The sequence below is a fragment of the Theropithecus gelada genome, chromosome 3 (assembly GCF_003255815.1).
Source record: "Theropithecus gelada isolate Dixy chromosome 3, Tgel_1.0, whole genome shotgun sequence".
Classification (NCBI taxonomy): Eukaryota; Metazoa; Chordata; class Mammalia; order Primates; family Cercopithecidae; genus Theropithecus; species Theropithecus gelada.
In genome coordinates this window covers 24,383,447-24,402,981 of record NC_037670.1, presented here as the reverse complement: position 1 = coordinate 24,402,981, position 19,535 = coordinate 24,383,447, and the positions used below count along the sequence as shown (strand labels likewise).

General features: G+C 43.5%; 1 protein-coding gene across 2 annotated transcripts in view; it reads right to left on the bottom strand.

Annotated features, from left to right (window-relative positions):
• The window catches only part of ERG (ERG, ETS transcription factor), a 263,757-nt gene that overhangs the window by 170,531 nt on the left and 73,691 nt on the right, over nt 1–19,535 (bottom strand). For both annotated transcript variants that reach the window (XM_025379351.1, XM_025379352.1), the window contains exons 2-3: nt 17,701–17,802; nt 8,357–8,442 (exon numbers count right to left, since the gene is read on the bottom strand). In XM_025379351.1, coding sequence (XP_025235136.1) covers nt 8,357–8,395 — 39 coding nt within the window. In that variant the 5' untranslated portion in view covers nt 8,396–8,442; nt 17,701–17,802. The remainder of the gene's footprint in view (nt 1–8,356; nt 8,443–17,700; nt 17,803–19,535) is intronic.

Below are 19,535 nucleotides of genomic sequence, written 5' to 3'. Positions count from 1 at the left end.
CACCATGGGATTTTGCGATCAGAAGGTAAAGACACAGAAGGAAAAGAAGGTGAAGATTAAACCAGCAAAAAACCATAAGTAGGACTTGTTCCTATTCATTAGTAAGAGAAAGTTGGGTGTCCCCATGGGAAAATGCCCATTTAGTGTCCTGAACCACTTATCCTCCACTTCCTGCTTCCCCCACAACAGTGGCCCACATTGAGTCCTACAACGAGGATAATGATCCTCAACCCCCAATTGCAGAGACAGGGCTAAGTCAGAGACAGTGATGTCAACCTTGCTGATGTTTCTAAAATACTCAACTGCTGGGGGCTAACCCTAAGAAAAATTATTGACTCAGATTCCTAAGTTAATTTCCTATAAGGTGGAAGAAGTGACAAGTGTCACTTCTCCTCCTAGGCTCTATGACACCAAGTAGTGGAGCCAAACAGACTTGCTGATGTTTTGAAACCCAAGTCCAAATAATGTTCTCTAAACCTTAGAGGTGTGACTAGGATATTCACAGCAGCCATGCAAAAGACAACAGCCTTCAATGAAGAAACAAACAAACAAACAAAATGGTTCCTTTTATAAATATTTGTCCATTACCTAAGGCTAGGTTAATTGTTGATAATTATCAATTATCTGAGCGAGGTATGCAGAAACACTTCAGGTGTTTAAACTGCAGCACCCTGGGCTCCAACCCAAACTTACTGGAGAAGAAGCTTTAGGTTAGATACCAGGAATCTGCATTTTAACAAACTCCTCAGGGAAACTGCCCCACAGGGGGGTCTAGACTAACCATGCACAACTTCTACCCATTCTCCCGGGAAGTGATTGTGAAACTCCTCCGACCCCCACCTGCACTTCCTGATTAAGCTGGTGTCCCCCATTGAATGTCAGCCTCACTGAATCTTAACGAGGAATCGCCAGATTAGGGGGATGGTGAAGCATGTCTGGGGAACACTTCACTAAACCCCGCTGCACACACGCTGAACACCGCTCCAAAGGCTACAGGGACTGAGCTCGCATTGGAATCTGGCCCTGGAGGGTGCCCGGCATGGCGACCCTAAGGGGTGCAAGAACCCAGCAAGAAGGAGAAACAGAAGGTACAATCCAGCTCAAGACCACTCACATGAAGAAATCTGTAGGCAGGGTCTCTATCATTATGCCATATTAAATATCTTGATATTTTAAAGCAATATTATTTTTCTGATTATAAAAGTCATACTCATCATAGAAATTTTAATATGCCATCATCCTGCAGAAAAATGAAAGTACAAGAAAAGAAAAAGCAGCTATACACGGCCACAAAGTCACAGGGCTCATCGGGATGTGCTAACCTGGTTGGAAACTGATCAAAGCTGATTTATTGAGAAAAAATAGGCAGCATATCAAAGACTTACATCAGCTTCATAGAAGACAGACTTTGGGGTTGCGGGGGGGAACTCTGTCTCTTTTGAGTATATTCTCAAAAGGATAAACTTTCCACCTTCCTGTGAAGCACAGTGACTATAAATCAGATTTGCACACTGCGAGAAATGCTTACAACTCAATGAGTCTTTTGTCAGCCAGGTGGGGGCTCTGTAGTGAAATCCACCCTTCGTCATAGCGATGGGATAAATCACCACCAGCCCTGAGACATCGCCTAATCCCTTCCTCACAAGGCAGATTTGGGTGCTTTCTGCATCTGCTTCGTGTTATTGAAAAGAGCTCGGCTCATCTGCTGGGCTCTCAGGCTTCGCAGTGACCTTGCACAGAACGCTGCTACTTCTGAAACTGTTTCAGACTCTCAATAAAACAGACAGAGTTTAAGTTTAGCATCTTTTATGGTCAGAAATACTTAGCGTTACTTCCAGAGCGGCAGCCGTGGAACCATGTGGGAAAGAAGTGCTTCAGTTCACTTCTTGGGAAGTACTGACCCTGGGTCAATTTAATTTTTTCCGTAAGATTTCCCCTTCTTACTTTTCTCCTTCCACTGCTATATGTAACAGTATGCTAGTATACAACATTATAGGTTAACAATATGCTATATTGTTTAAAAATATTAATGTTATATAATTAACGTGGTGTACACATTATTATATTGACAATATGTAATGTGATGTGATAATAAGTCTCACTGCGTGTCAGGCACCACTCTGAATGCTCTAAATGCATTAGCTAATTTATTCCTCATGATTCCATGGGGTAGATGCACTATTTCATTCCCATTTTACAGCTGAGGAAACTGAAGCAGCTAGTAACAGGTGGAGCCGAACTTCAAACTGAGATCCTCTGGCCCCAGCAGACTTATAAAAATGAGCAAAAGTATAAAAGCTAAAGGGAAAAGGAACCCAAGGGATGAAAATCCTAATTAGAAACAAATCCTGGGTAAGCTGGTTTTTTAGTCCTTCCCCACATGTGAACAGCAACTAGAAACCTGAACAGTGACTTTGTTTACCCTGTGATCCATTGTTGGTGCCTGATCCTCACATAAAAACCTTAGGGAGCAGTATCTAGCGATTAGCTCAGCTGAATTGAGCCTGGACACCCTTCAAGAGCTGGAGGACAGAGGATGTGTCAATGGAGGGTCCAGCTTCAGGCATCTGTACTCGCCTGCTACAGGTGAGTGGACCTATGAATCCCCAGCCTCATCAAGCACCCTCAAAGGTCACCTGCCTGCTTCACCTGGAATAGACAGCAAGGTGTGACCCCAGGAAGATCCTCTGCCAGGAAATCTGCAGGCAGAAGCAGCAGCTGCTGAACACAGATGCTGTCAGTGGGACACGGGGTGATGGGTGAGTCAGCGGAGCAGGTGAAGGTGCAGACCACAGGAAGCCCCCATGAGATCCCGCCCAGACCCCAGCAGCAGCTCCCCTGGGCCTCGCTAGCAGCTTCACAGTGCCCGAAGTGTTTGAGAACAGGTGGCCCATGCCTGGGGTGGCAGACGGTGTGTCTTTTTGATTCCTTCTCTCCCCTGGTGTGGGTACGTGGAGGGTTTGCTAAATGTTTGTTGAACGAATAAACAAGCCCAAGTCAGAAACTATCTCCAAATCATTCCTCATTGCAAAAGGGTGTAGTGGAAAAACTCACAAAGCCAAGGCAGGAGGGCACACTCAACTTGGAAATGGCCCATGCCCAGCTTTGGTACAGGCACGGCCTGAGCTTCAAGGAAGTCACTTGACCAGCAATAGCTCCCACCTTTCCTTGCAGTTAGAACAGCATCAGATCAAGTGATCTCTAATGTGATGATTTGCTAAAGTACAACGAGTTTTACAATTAGAAAGTACCTTCCTCTCAAGAATGACTTCACTATGAGCCATCTAATTTTTCCTCTCTTCTTTTAGTACTTTTATTGCAAATAGCACACACAAAACAGGATATGTAATCTATTTGTGCAATTTAAAGAATAAGAAGCAACACCTTTGCAAGCACTCCCTAGTCCCTGACAGTCAGCACCAGGACCTCAGATGCCCCTTATGACCTTCCCCCAAAACTCTCCCCTCCCCGACAAGGTAATTCCAATGCAGAGTTATGTGTTTATTTTGTCCTTGTTTTTCTTTTCAACACATATTACTTTTCTCTGAAAAATATGCTTTTTAATTTTGCCTCTTTTTAGTCTTAATTTGTGGAATCACATTGTATATAATCTGCAACTTTTTCTACTCACATATGAGAACCATCCACATTGACACATGGCTACAGAGAGACACTTGGAGTTTATTTTTCACTGATGTATAATACTCCATTGGTGGAGTACAGTAGGTTTATTATCCACTTTTCTGTAGATGGACATTTGGGTTGTTCTGTTTTTTGCTCATACACACCTCCTGGTGCTCAGATACAACAGAATACAGATCCAGGGTAAGACTGCTGGATCACAGGCTAGGCACATCTTCAGCTTTACTAGGTAACACCAAGCCAACACAAAAGTGCTTGTACAAACTCATGCTCCTACCAGCATGGAGGACCCACTGTGCCACATAAAAACATCACTGTTATTAACTTGTTTTATTTGCATATGATTATTTTTTCCCTTATCCCCTAACCACTTCTCAAAGCAACAAGCCAGCATGTGCCACATAGGCAAGCCCCCACTCCAATGTGATCTATATGTGTTAGGTATGTATGTATCCTGGAAAAAGCCTATGATGTTGCTTGAGGAGTGTATAACTTTTTTATGTATGTAAGTAGCACGTGCTATAGAGAGTGTTGTTTTCTGTATTTTTCACTCCACTCAGTGTTTTATAAAACATACCCATGTTGTTCCATGGGTATTAGAGACAGGATGACATTTTATCTTTAAGATGGGTATGCCACCCTCATTTTATAGATCAAAGTGACAGTTCACAATTGTTTAGTACTCGGTGGGGTCTAAATGTACTAACACATTTAATCTCGCACTAACCCTGCAAAACAGATGCTTCTGTTTCATGTAAAACAAGGCCAAGGCACAAAGAAACTAAGGAACTTGTACAAAATCACCAAGTTAGTAAACGTCAGAGCAGAATTTGAACTGAGCCAGAATGTGTTCTTATCCGTCACATGCAACTGGATAAGAACGCAAAGCTTGGAGAATTTTCGTGACCAGCATCTCTAGGATTCACAGCTGGTGCCCCACGGAGCAGAACTAATATACAGATGGTTCCCCTCTCAGTCCAGTCCTCATTCCATCAGCTCCAAAATGTGTATTATTTTACATGAGTAGCTGGTGAACAACAAAGGGAATTAGTTAGTCCTCTTCAGCAAATGTTTGTAAATGAAAATATTACAGAGACAGAACCCTTTTTAGGAAATGCAATCATGTGAATTTTAAAAAGCTTTATCAGAAATAGAATTAATGACAAAAATATTTATAGATCCTAAGAAAATGGATTTGCTTTTTTTTTTGTCTGCTGAGGATCTGAGGATAATCACCCAGTGGATCTTTGGTTGTGACAACTCTACCCCTTCACAGAGTTGTATCTTCACACACACCTAACATGCTAAGAGTAGATCTGCATGATACGTTAGTTAGTGTAATTTCTGTAATTAAAAAAAAAGTACTTGGTCATGCCTGTAATCCCAGCATTTTGGGAGGCTGAGGTGGGAGCACTGCTTGAGCCCAGGAGTTTGAGACCAGCTTGGGCAAGATAGTGAGACCTTGTCTCTACAGAAAAATTAAAAATTAGCTGGGTGTAGCAGCGCACACCTGTAGTCCCAGCTACTCAGGAGATTGAGGCAGGAAGATCGCTTGAGCCTGGGAGGCAGAGGCTGCAGTGAGCCATAATCATACCATTGCACTCCAGCCTGGGCAACAGAGCGAGACCATGTCTTAAAAAAATAAATAAAAATTTAAAAATAAAGGTACCTGGAACAGCCTGCAAAGAAAGGGAAATCAAATTATGTTTAGTGACAATTACTATTATCACCCACAGAGAAGCAGCTAAAATAAACATTCTGCTCATTTTGTTTGTAAATGAATTGCCACAATTCTTGCACTATTTAAATCAAGAATATTTAATATTCCATAGTTTTCAACCATCCTTCCTTTTTTATTGTTTCCAGCTCCTTAAACATATAAAAGGGTAAAAGCTATTTGTTCTGGCAGAAAAGAGTCGTCATAAATTGTGCAGAGTGAATTTCTCTAAGATGAAAGGAATGTTCCTCTCCTCCAGGACAGCCTATGGACAGGACTGTGATGACACTCAAGAGTCTTCACAACAATCACATTTGCAGTGTTAAGCCACTTCTGTGGAAAACTCAAGTCCTTCTCAGATAACAAAAACATTTTAGTAGCAATGAACCAAAAACAAAATCTTCCACTATATACGTTAATACATCAAGAGGAACCATTCATGTGCCATTTATAAGAACTTCCTTCCCAGAAGTCATAGCAGCATTTCTCAGCCCAAAGCCAGAAACTTCTCGCACATGAAATTTTACTTCAAAAACTCCCACATCGGGCATTTTAATGAATCGGTGGAAGAAAATCATCCTACCAACTTTGTTGTCAAGAATCCCAAATTCATATGCAAAAAAAGAATTACAAAAATAATTATTCAAATTCTAATAAGTGAAATTTTGATAGGTATATAAAGGAAATAAACATCTTTAACATAATTCCACCTCGCAGCCAGTATCAGCTATTAGTAACCACACTTCTTATTGCCAGTTCATCTCTCCAAACACACAGAAGCCATGTGAGTTGAAATTTATTTATTTATATTTTTTTGAGACGGAAGTCTAGCTCTTTCGCCCAGGCCGGACCGCAGTGGCACAGTCTCGGCTCACTGCAAGCTCTGCCTCCCGGGTTCACGCCATTCTCCTGCCTCAGCCTCCCGAGTAGCTGGGACTACAGGCGCCCACCACTGCACCCTGCTAATTTTTTGTATTTTCAGTAGAGACGGGGTTTCACCGTATTAGCCAGGATGGTCTCGATCTCCTGACCTAGTGATCCGCCTGCCTCAGCCCCCTAAAGTGCTGGGATTACAGGCGTGAGCCACCGCGCCTGGCCTGAAATTTATTTTTAAAAAACTCTCAGACTTATGGTTTCTCAAAATTATATTTTATATATTGACATCAACCAATATGATGATATTATATACTGACATCAACCAATATGATCAACCAATATGATGATAATAAGATAAAGCAGAGCCAAAATCACAGTTCATTCCTGAAATCAAATACAGAACGTTTCTACCAACACACATTTTCAAAGATGGTGTTTTCAGGTTTGTATGGGATTGTTTCAGCTTTATGAATTAGCTTTTTAAAACCTGCAATACTTTCTTGCTGACTTCATCATTTCCTTCTGGTTGCCTGGAGGGGTGGTGTGGAATGCCAATGAAATGAATTTTAGTCGCCGTCCCTCACATTCTGAACTATAGAAGATATTTATTGTCTCAACTTCCCCGTGAGCTTTCCTTTGCATTATGCAGCTTCATGGTCAGCAGACCCTAAAAATTCAAGAAAGTCTTTCTCCCACTTTATGTGTGTAGCATAGACACACTGATCAAATATGTTCCCAGCACTTCTGGAGAAACCTTATCACATCCACGAGAGATTTGCCACTTGCATTTTTTTTTTTTTTTTTGATAAACACAACCGTCATAGCCCAACAAAACATCACACAGAAATCAAATTATACTGTCCCCATGAGCATCTGCTCCTCTATGGCCTTGGGCAAAATTTAGAATCCTCAACATCCCGAGAGTTACCGCAACCTCTGAAACTGCAGGAGCACCCACAAAGCTCAAGGAATGCACGGAAACTCGTATTACTTCCAATTCCATTTTCAAAGAAAGTAAATGTGTACGCATGTGAGCTGCACATGGTCCAGAATGCCTCGTCAAATGTATTGCTTTAAAATGTGTGTACGTCCATGTGTAATTGTACATGTGGGATTTTGAAAGGCTTTTTATATTTTATTCAAAAAGATACATTTTTCAATACCACAAACTTTCCTTTCAATTATAAGCCCTTCCCATTTTCAATTAACGTTTTAGGCAGGGAATATAAATTAGTAAAACCAACCACACCGCTTAGGGAAAATGAATTAGCATGTGGAAAGTGAAGAACTGGCCGTGCAGTCAATTACTTTGGCCAGCATAGATAGAGTTGAACTAACCAGCACAGGTGTAGACAGCCTGTTTGGATAAGGTAGCTTAAGCCCTAATTTTTTCTGCAGTCTTTATTTGTGTCAAGTATATGAAAACTACCATCTCATTTCCTCCCTGTAGCTATTACCCACAGGTATGTGTAGTGTCAAAATAAATGGTCAGAGTCCTCTCAGGGACCTCCCTTGGCACAAGTCTCACTTCCTCACCTTCTCACCTCCAGAGCCTCAGGAAGTGCAGGTCAGAAAGCAGCCAGGGCAGCTGTGAGGTGATGGAGCGCTGAAGTGTCAGCGAGCCCAGATAAAACAACGTTCCAGTATCGGAAATCCAACCATTCACCCTCTTGTCTCCTCCTCGCTAACCCCAGGCAAGTATAAAGGAGACGGAATTAACATAGGAGTTAGAAGAATTTGGATGTGATTTCATATATTAACTCATCAAATTTTTTTCTGAAAAGGTCCAGACAGTAAATATTTTCAGCTGGCAGGCCATATGGTCTTTGTCGAATCTACTCAACTGTGCCATTATGGAGTGAAGGCAGCCACAGATGATATGGAAATGAATGCATGGGGCTGTGTTCCAATAAAGCTTTCTTTATGGACACTGAAATGTAAATTTCATGTAATTTACACATGTTATGAAATATGCTTCTTTTGATTTTTCAACCATTTAAAAAAGTAAAAACCATTTTCTTAGCTCCTGGACCCCTAATTAACTGATATGTGGGCTGCTATCCATGAAAATCTAGGCGCAGAGGAAGGCAGAGCTGGCTTCCCAGCCAAGACAGGACTTACCTTGATATGAGCTGCTGGGTCTGGGACAGTCTGAATCATGTCCTTCAATAAGCCAGCCCATCTACCAGCTGTTCAGAACCTGACGGCTAGAAGACAAAAGGAACAACATAAATAATAATAAACAACTGCATTTCTGTGTTTTATGTTCTAGCAGGACTGGACACAATAATGGCAGAAGAATCATAGCTTTGCGTTAAGCATGTTTGCCTAAAGGCATCCTCTAGGTATGTGTGGTCCATGAAGTAACTAGATAACTCACCTCCCTTCCCTTGGGAAAATCACTTAAAATGAGCCCAAAAGAACCCTAGTCCGACAGGCCAGAAGAATCTAGCTCAACCTGACCCACATCACATGCAATATTCACACATCCTTCCACATGGGCAGGATCTAATGAGGGATCCATTAAAGGAAGACATGAGATTAAAACAGGACATACTTCTTTATCATACTGAGAAAACAGGACTTTGAAATCCCACCAAAACTCAGGCGATCTGCACATCCTTTTCAGCTTTGTTATTAAGTTCTTAGTAAACAGCACAGCTCCCGTTCATTGAGTACTTTAGCGCCAGTTCCTTGAGTGCTAAGGGCTCCACACACATTTTCTCATTTCATTCTGACCACGACTCTGAGAGTTGTCATTCCCACCGTCCAGCTGCGGACATCAAGACTCATAAAGGTTACTGATTTGTCCAGGATCACCCGGTTAATAAGCGACAGAACCAAACCTCAAATCAGATTAGCCTATCTGACTCCAGAGCCCAAAACCATTTTGGTTTGACTTAATTAGCAGGTATCAACCCATATTTTGAAGGGACATTTTAAAACATGCCTTAAATAAATTAAATTTAAAGATGCCTATAATCCAGGAATTTTCCAGAAATAAATACTTAATCCAATATATTCCCTCATTTGAATTATAAAGCAGCTTGTTCTGACCGTTGTCTGTGCCCCTCCGCTTCCACCAAGCCAGTCTCCAGCCTCCTTTGCAGTCCCAGGCCCTAGGGCTGACCTCTACAGATGGGCTCAGCAGGCGCCTTGCCTCCTGGCCACCTGTCAGGGTTGGTTGACATGGCCCCATCTGGAGAGCAGGGGTGAGAGGAGAGGGGGTATCTCTTCCCCTCACCTTCCCACCACCAACACCTGCTGCCCAGCCTCCCTGGGCGCTTGGTTACGGTTCTGACTGTGGCTGGATTCTAGGGAGACCTCTTCCATCATGGGGCCCCTCCTTCCAGGCTCCAGCCTCCAGTAACTGGTCCCCAGCCGGTCTCTGGTGCTCTGCAGATCTCAGCCAAGCCATCAGTTGTCTTTTTGATACTAAAAAGGCCTTTTTTAGTTTACATTTGTAGAAGCCATCACTTGCTTTTTATCACCTGTATTTTTTGTTTGTTTTCTTCTTTACAATGGCTCTTTGCCGTAACAAATGCAAAATAAAAATACTATGATTACGGAACTAGAGACATTTTCAAAAGTTGTCTTTCAAATTTGCTACTAAGCACATTACTCTAGGGACAAGTGAAGCGTTCACAGGAGTCCTCCCCACATTCACATCCACCCTTTCTGACGTCTCACAGTGCAGACACACCCATTCCAACCCAATCGCCTCTCGTGGAGAGTGTCAACCTCCAGATCTGCGTGCTCCACGTCCGTCCTCCCGAAACGTCTCCCTGGAGGCATCCCAAGATTCTTTCAGGAAGATGACATGCTGGGAACCTTAGGCATTTTTTTTTTCTATAACCAAATTTCTAGGTCTTGGAATACAGGTACTTTCCCCCCCCAGGCCTAAAGTAAGTCCCTCTGGGGGATGAGAGTTACTGAAAGTGCGGAGGGAGTGACGAGCAGTCCTGAAATTGAACCAGGAGGCAGATGAAGGTGACCCAGGCTCCTGGTGCTCTCGTGGGAGAAGAGGCTGGGAGAGGATGGGGTCTGGTTGAAGGTTTCTGGGAGCACAGGAATCCTCAACTCCCCTTATCCTGAGAGCAGCAGGTGCCCCAGGAAAACACCACTCTGCTCCTGGGGTCATGCAGTCAGGAAGGGGAGCATCTGCAAGCCGTCCTGACAAAGGGAGGGCCTCCCACTGAACGACCCTGCTCTCGGGAGCACATGGCTATTTCCGTATGTCTGGGCATGCTCTCTGGGTGAGTTCACTCCGCACAGTTCCTCCCTGCTTGCATGCACATGCTGCCGCTCACAGCAGGGGCTGAAGCTCGTCTCCCTCCCCTCAAACCCAGGCTGACCTGTGGCTGCCTCTGACCTGGAGAACACAGCAGAGGAAAGGCTTCAGGAGTCCCAGGCCCAGGCCTTTATGGAAATGTGAGCTTCCCCTTCCTGCCTCCTGAAACCAAGTCCCCATACTGTCAGCAGCACAGCACATGGCAGAGGACTGGGTGCCCAGCGGGGCAGCCAGCACCAATGCCAGGCCTGGGAGGGGCTGTCCTGGACAGTCCAGAGAACCATCTCTCAGATGACTACGGCCCCTGCCAACATCAGGGAGGCAGTTTCCAGCTGAGTCCAGTCAGCCCACAGAATTGTGACCAATAATAAATGGGCTGTTGTACTAAGCTGCTAGGATTTGGGGTAGTTTATTACACATACAGGTCATCGAAACACCCTGTAAGTGTTCTAGAGGCACGGAGAAGACAGAGGGTAAATAGCTCGTTTCACTGTTACTATGGATGAGTACCAAGATGGTTCCGACACTCAACTTCTCCTGTATCCATGCTTTTTGCCACATAACTTTGTGATTCTTCCCACTAAAGAGGTAGAATTACTTCCCAACCCTTATTTTTGGGCTGCCCATACGATCTGCTTCAGTCAACAGGATGTAGCAGAAAGACAAGCATGTCAGGTCCTAGCTGAAGCCTCAGGAGGCAGGACGTGTTCCCCTTTGCTTTTCTGTAACTTTCCACCAGCATGGGAACATGGCCAGATGCATGCGGGAGGATGAGAAGTACCTGGGGCAGAGTCACCCACCCCAATCATCCCACCAAGACTACCTTTGATCATCCCATAGACAACCAAAACCCCAGACATGGGAGGGAAGCAACTAGACCAGCCGCTAGCCAGGGCCAACCAGAATGGCCAACCCACAGGCTCATGGCTGAATAAGTGCTTACTGCTTGAAGTCACTGAAATTTGGGGAGTTTGTTACACAGCATTTTTGTGACAATAGATTACTGACATACACTTTGCCCTGTATAATCGGATTACTGAGATTGTCGTTAAAACGTTTCTAGCCAGTGATAAAAGGAGACTCAAACAGGGCATTTCAAAGGAAACCAACTTCATCCCAACACAGAGACATATTATTTCCATTCACCTATGAGACATGATCTCAAACCCGAATCCTACCCTCAAAATGCGTTTGGAAACTGAAGGATAACCAAGAAACCTCCACCAGACGTCTCCATGGGATTCCCAGAGCCCTTCCCAGGAGCAACTGAATTCTCACTTCACATCATGCCCTGTCAGCCTCCCCGGGATTCCAAAGATCGAATCAACACCCTTGGATATCCAAGACCGCAGCCAACACCATAGAAGTTACAGCAGACACTCAGTCTGTAACCAACCAAGACATAAACTTAACAAGCAACTGTTTGAGTCTCTTGTTTCTTATGGGGATGTTTTGAACACTCAGGATGCATTAAGGATAAAATGACAGGGAAGGGAATAGATAGAGATTCCAGAGGCAACACAGTCCCGATCCTCGAGGATGAGATGGGAAACAGATCTGTTTCACACAGATATGAACCGGTCAGTCCTGAGAGCAGGCAGTTAGTGGAGGTGCCCAGTGAGGCGTGTGGATATACCTAGGGGAAAAGAGAGAGCTGATTCATGCAGAGACAAGAGGGTGCCACCAAGGAGCCTTGATGAACAAGAAGCATGAGGACTAGAGGAAAGAGGGTGAAAGGCACGAAGCAGGGAACCTAAGTTTCTCCCAGCTGCCCCACATTAAGAGACTGATGATGTATGAGCTCCTCAGACCACCACCACCAGAGTGGTCACACACCAAAGGGATTCGCTCAGCATGCAGCATGATGGCACTGCCATCCTCCACACCAGGTCAGTGAAAACCCAACGGACCTAAAGACCAGGAGAATAAAAGCTCAATCACCCTCCCCTGCCTCCTCAACCACCCTCCCCTGCCTCCTCAACCCGCACAGATCTCTGATTCTTTTTGCAGCCATTTGGGTGCCTGTTCTTTTTTACCATTTCAGAAGTATTTTATGGATTTTTTAAAGACCACCTCTTATTTACTTTTGTGTTCCTAATGGTCATTTCTCAAATACGTAGTAGTTGGTAGCAAAACAAACTAAAACTGTACTAAAAATTTTTAGGGCCAGGCGCGGTGGCTCAAGCCTGTAATCCCAGCACTTTGGGAGGCCGAGACGGGCGGATCACGAGGTCAGGAGATTGAGACCATCCTGGCGAATACGGTGAAACCCCATCTCTACTAAAAAATACAAAAAACTAGCCGGGCGAGGTGGCGGGTGCTTGTAGTCCCAGCTACTCAGGAGGCTGAGGCAGGAGAATGGCAGGAACCCGGGAGGTGGAGTTTGCAGTGAGCTGAGATCTGGCCACTGTACTCCAACCTGGGCAACAGAGCAAGACTTTGTCTCAAAAAAAAAAAAAATTTAGTAGTTGGTGATAGTTTCATGTCACTGTAGGAGCCTTTTTATTTTCTATGTTACCTGCCTTTGAACCGTGGCAGAACTTCACTCTATGTTGATTGAAAATCATTTCTTTAATACTTGTTTCTTGCAATAAACTAATTTGCCTAAGGTATATACTTCTATATGATTTTGCGTTTCATGATCCAGCTATATTTTATGATAGGGTATCCTAAAGAAACAAAAAAGGCCTTAACATTAACAGAATTCTACTTGTGTCACTTCTTTGTTTTTAAAATGCCAATGTCTTACTAAATAGAAACAAATTTGATTTGGATTACCTAAGCTCTAACCACATAAAAGATGGACTGGTACCCAAGGTAGAAGGGAAAGTAAGCATTTTGTAATTATGGAGGCAGTATTGCAAAATGGTTAAGAGAAGGCGGTCTAAATATTTGCAGGGTTGATGCAAGAAAATAGATGGAAGTTTGAGACCCCTCGACCCGACCCCTCCTCTCTTCTCAAACCCAATTCTGTCCTGTAGGCTAGGGGACACATAGAGTCACATGGCCACACTCCATTCAGCAGTGCTTCCTGTTCATCCTTTAGACCCAGGGAAACATATATAAGATCTTCCCAAGAAGATGAACTCCAGGAAAGAGGCTGGTGCAGCCCAAAAGATGCTCAGTCCAGTTTGGAAAGGAGCTCTGGGTGCCCCGGCACGGGGGTGTTGTCTGGAATGGGAACGGGTGCAGCTGGGGAGGGCAGAAGTGGGGCCTAGAAGGCACAGGCAGGGCCCCGGGCTGGGGGCAGTGCTCGATATGAGCACAGGTGCAGAGCCAGGTGAGGGATGGAAATCAGATCTGCCACTTACTCCTTGGAAACCTAGAAATGATCACTTTATCCTCCAAGAGCCTTAGTTACACATTTGCAAAATGGGGATAATATTACTGTAGTATAGTAAGAAATCCATTTGCCCTTGTCTCTCATTTCTGGCATGGAGCTCCTAAAACTCTTGGAATTACCCAAGTGATGGAAGCATCCCTTGTTCTAAGAAGGCAAAGGGTTGGTGAGTTCCTAGATAGCTTCAGGATGGGGGCTAATTGCAAGAAAGAATGAGTCTTGATTAGACACTCAGAACTTTCAGCCCCATTTCCCAACCTCTCAGGAGAGGAGAGGAGCTAGAAATTGAGTTGATCCCCAATGGCCAGTTACTTAATCAATCCTGCCTATGTAACAAAACCTCCATAAAATACCCTGACAGGGTTAGGACAGCTTCTAGGCTGGTGGGCATATTGGCATGAGGAGTGTGGTGCGCCCCAATGCTAAAGGGACAGAGGCAGCCAGGCGCGGTGGCTCACGTCTGTAATCCCAGCACTTTGGGAGGCCGAGGCGGGTGGATCACGAGCTCAGGAGATTGAGACCATCCTGGCTAACACGGTGAAACCCTGTCTCTACTAAAAATACAAAGAGAAATTAACCCAGCATGGTGGCAGGCGCCTATAGTCCCAACTACTCGGGAGGCTGAGGCAGGAGAGTGGCGTGAACCCGGGAGGCGGAGCTTGCAGTGAGCCGAGATGGCGCCACTGCACTCCAGACTGGGCGACAGCATGAGACTCCATCTCAAAAAACAAACAAACAAACGAAAAGAGATGGAGGCTCCTGTACTTGGAATCCTCCCAGACCTTGCCCTGTGCACCTCTTCATCTGGCTGTTCGTTCACATGCTTAACAATAAACTGTAATCATAAGAGTACAGCATTTTCCTGAGTTCTAGCAAGTTATTGAACCTAAAAGGGGGGTTGTGGGAATCCCCAATGTTGTAGCCATGTCGGACAGAGTGTAGGTAATCTGAGGACCCAATATTTGCAACCAGCATCTGAAGTGAGGACAGTGTTGGGGACTCAGCCCTTAAACCTGTGCGCAAACTTCAGTCAGTCAGCATCAGAATTGAACTGAACTGTTGGACACCCAGTTGGTATCAGCATTGAATAACTGGTTGGTACTGGCAAAAACACCACGTATTTGGTGTTGGGAAACACAAATAAAAAATGTTTAAAACCTCTAAATGATGCTCAGCAGTTCACAAAGGTGTCAGTGCAAGAGTTGGCCTGTATCTATTCTAACTGGTTAGTATGCAAGTTAAACCATTGTTTGATTATCTCCTCTGTCTACACCATCAGGTGTAGGATTGAATTGAGTCAGGTGAGGATTAAATTGAATTATGCTTAAGAAAGAAAGCTCTCTCAATGCTAGGCACATAATCAACACTAAACAAGTGGTAATCATTATTATTAAGAAAGTAAAGGCCAGGCACAGTGGCTCACGCCTGTAATCTCAGCACTTTGGGAGGCTGAGGCGGGGTGGATCACAAGGTCAGGAGATCAAGACCATCCTGGCTAACATGGTGAAACCCCATCTCTACTGAAAAATACAAAAAATTAGCCAGGCATGGTGTTGGGTGCCTGTAGTCCCAGCTACTCGGGAGGCTGAGGCAGGAGAATGGCATGAAGCCGGGAAGTGGAGCTTGCAGTGAGCCGAGATTGTGCCACTGCACTCCAGCCTGGGCGACAGAGCGAGACTCTGTCTCAAAAAAAAGAAAGAAAGTAAAAATATTTCAAATGAATGATTTTGATACTGTATAAAATGTTGCAACTTTTTTTTTTTTTTTTTGAGACAGAGTCTTGCTCTGTCACCCAGGCTGGTGTACAGTGGCACAATCTTGGCTCACTGCAACCTCCACCTCCCGGGTTCCAGTGATTCTCCTGCCTCAGCCTCCCGAGTAGCTGGGATTACAGGCATGTGCTACCATACCCGGCTAATTAAAATGTTGCAACTTTTTAAGAAAAACAATTCTCAATAAATAAATTGATAATTTTCATAAGAGCCCTTTGTCAACTGACTAAAAACACCCTTAATTTAGAAATGTATTTTTTAGTTTTAAGATAACTAGTCATTAAGTGAAAACACTTTAGGCAAAATGGCTCTAAGCAATTTAGTATCCATAGAAATGAATCCATTCCTTGAAAGCATCGGTCGCTGGGTGCACTTGTCCTGGATGAGCAGACATTAGGCAAATCAGTCTTTCACCAGCAAACCCTGCCATAAGAACTGCACAGGCCTGATTCCTGCCAAGCACACCAGGACCCTGAATGGGGCACAGGCCTCCCTTATGGAGCAGGAAGGAGGAGGCAGGGAGAAATGCAGGGCCCATGATTTAAGGAGGCTCTCCCTCTCAGGCTCATGCAAGTGCAGGATCAGTACCTAAAGGGGAGCACCGCCCGAAATCCTGTGCCCCAGTTGCCTTAACCCAGTCCAGTCCTGGCTCCTGCACTTCAAAGCTAAGCAGGGAATACCAGCCGGAGGCAGAAGACAGCATGAGAATCTGAATGCACCTCTGCATTTATCTAAAAATAAGAAACTGGACTTCTTCAGTAGGAAATGGCTCATCTTTCCAAATGAATAAAAATACTTACAGCTATGGGTTGAATTATATCAATTCTCTCCCCCAAGTCATGCATTGTAGTACTAACCCCCGGTCCCTCGGGATGTGATGATAGAGAGGTAGGGCCTTTACAGAGGTCATTAGTGACCTAATCCAACGTGACTGATCCATGTACAAAAAAAAAGGACAAGATTTAAACACAGACCTGTATAGAAGGATGATGGTGTGAAGACACAGGGAAAAAACAAAAGAGGCCTGGAACAGATTTCCCTCAAAGCCCTCAGAGGGAACCACTTGGGCTGACACCTTGATCTTGGACATCCAGCCTCCAGAACGGCGAGACGGTGAATTTCTGTTGTTTTAAGCTACCCAGTTCATGGGACTTTGTTACAACAGCGCTGGGAAAGGAGAACACCTCTACTGAGGGACTTACTAAAGTCACTTAACTGATGCAGACTGGAGGCCTCACGGTGGGGACATGGCCTCGGGAGCCACATCCATTTTAGTCGCACCATTTCTCACTGAACGCTGACCCTGGTCAAGGCATGTCTCAGGCTGCATGGACTGCTATTCCTTCTACTAAACGACCCTGGCTTCATTCCGGCAAGGGAGGGACTCTTACATTCTGTGGGTTGCATGAGTATCATGTGAGCACCCCCAAAACCTTGATCCCTGCAGGGCTTCTCCAAGGGAGTCCCAGCATTCCTGCCAGCCTCAGGGGCATGCCTTAGAGACAGGGTGCTGACCCTCTCCTTCTCCAACTGGATTTTATTTTTATTTTGTGGCATGTTTTGTGAATACAAAGATTCACTGCCTGGGTGGGCCCCTTGAAAGGAGGTTTCAATTGCATTCAGGTGAAATAACCACAAAATGACTATAAGCCAAATGCAGTAGTATGATAGAAAAATGGAAAGATCGTAAAAGCAGCAGTCTGTAGACACCATGCCTCTGGTTCCTCTGGAAAAGGGAGAAGAGAGTAGACGGTGATGGAGAAAAGAGGGGCTGGTGTAAGACTACAGAACTAAGAAGGCAGTAATTCTAAAACCTCCACACTGTAGGGCCAGGAACAGGAACATTGCTGGGCAATGGGGCATCTTATCTGAGGGGAAGTCAAGGGTGTCATGTAGAACCAACATAATTCATCCAAGTACAGCAAAGAATCCAGAAATGGTCTGTGGAGGTTTGGAACCATAAACATCAAATAGTAGAGATACAAAATATTTACATATCCACATTTTTTAAAAAGGGTCCTGACTAGGCAGCATAGGATTATTCGGGTTCTGTTCGTTTTACCTTTAATTGCCCTTGGTTCTGCCATCTTTTTTCTCTGTGAGTCATTTGTCTTGCTTTTGGTCAGCACGGCTTTCCTCGGGTCTCCAAAGATCCTGGAATAACCTGAATATAAGTTCAAGAATATTAAACCTTATTTTGTTTTCAAATATTAATGCCAGGGATCAACTGTACATGTACCGACAAAACCTATTTCTTAAACATTATTTTAAAATATCCTAAAAGGGGAAAGAACTTAAATCCTTCCCTTTAAAAAAAAAAAGAGGGGCTAACATTCCTCTCCTCTGAGGGAAGCCCAGCATTATGAAGCAAAAATTGGGAGTGAAATCAAGGCCAGGCTAACTGGCATGCTGAAGCACACATACACTTTTACGCAGAAAATATTTTGAAAATGTTTTCTTTTCCTTACAGCCCCCAGCTTTGGTAATAATGGCTTCCCCAGATCATTCTGTTAGCACTTTCTGCTGCTCAGAACAGGGTAGTGGGATTTAGAGTTTAGAAAACATCCTGAGAACTATAATTAAGCAATTGTCTTAGTCCCAGAAAAGAAACAACCCTTTTACTTTGTAAATGCTAGGACGATCCGTATTTTTTTTTAATCTTAGAACACTAACAAGCTAAAAAGATAGAAAGCAAAAAAATCTTTCTTACAATATGCCTGCTAGCACAGCTCCAAAATCCAGTCTCTCTCTCTCTCTTTTTTTTTTTTTTTAGATACAGGAATTTCTTAAACAACTTTCCAAGTAAAATATTCAATCCCAAAATACTATATTTAGTAGAATCCCTACAACACGAGAAATTGTAAATGGCATCTGTTTCCATTGAAAATATTTTTAAATTAGAAAACATCTTAAGTACTGCATCAAATCAATATTTGTAATGGGCAGAATTATTTCTACATGGTTCCACAGGCCAGTTGACACTCCCACTCTACTTAGGAAGCCTCCAGCCTACTCCACCTGAAGTCTTCCAAACCTATGCATAGAGACAAATTACCCAAATGTCACAGAAAAGCATTTGTTGTGATACAGAAAATACAACATAACATTATTGGGGGAAAAAATCAGGGTACAAAACCACGTACATAATATCATCCCAATATTGCACAAAAAAATAAATAAATAAATGGATGAAAGAAAGGAGGGAAGGCAGGAAAGGAAAGACGATGACCTGAGAGAAGTTATCAAAATGGTTAACAGTCATGGTCTTTGGCTTTCCAGTGTGAAATAATAGTTCTTATTTTCTTCTTTTTAAAATCTTTCTAAAATTATTTATTTTTTAAACCAACTAATAAAAATTATATATATATATATATTTACTGTGTACAACATTACGTTTTGAAATATATATACATGTTGGAATGGCTAAAGTAAGCTAATTAACATCTGCATTACCTCACATATTTATTTTTTGTGGTGAGAACACTTGAAATCTTACTCTTACTGATTTTCAAGAATGTAATGCATCGTTATTAACTACAGTCAATAGATCATAGGTCTATTCAAGTTCAAGTCATAGATCTCTTGAAATTACTCCTCCTAACTGTAATTTTGTGTCCTTTGACCAACATCTCCCCAGTTCCCCTACACTCAACATCACTAATCATCAAGGAAATGCAAATCAAAAGCATGATGAGTGTCATCTCACATTTGTTAGAATGGCCATTATCAAAAAGACAAGTGTTGGTGGGGATGTGGAAAAAGGGAACTCTTGCCCACCATTGGTGGGAATGTACATCAGTACAGTCATTATGGAAAACCGTATGGAGGTTCCTCAAAAACACAAAGATCAATGACAAATCAAAATACTGTATGTTTGACAAATGTATTACAAATCAA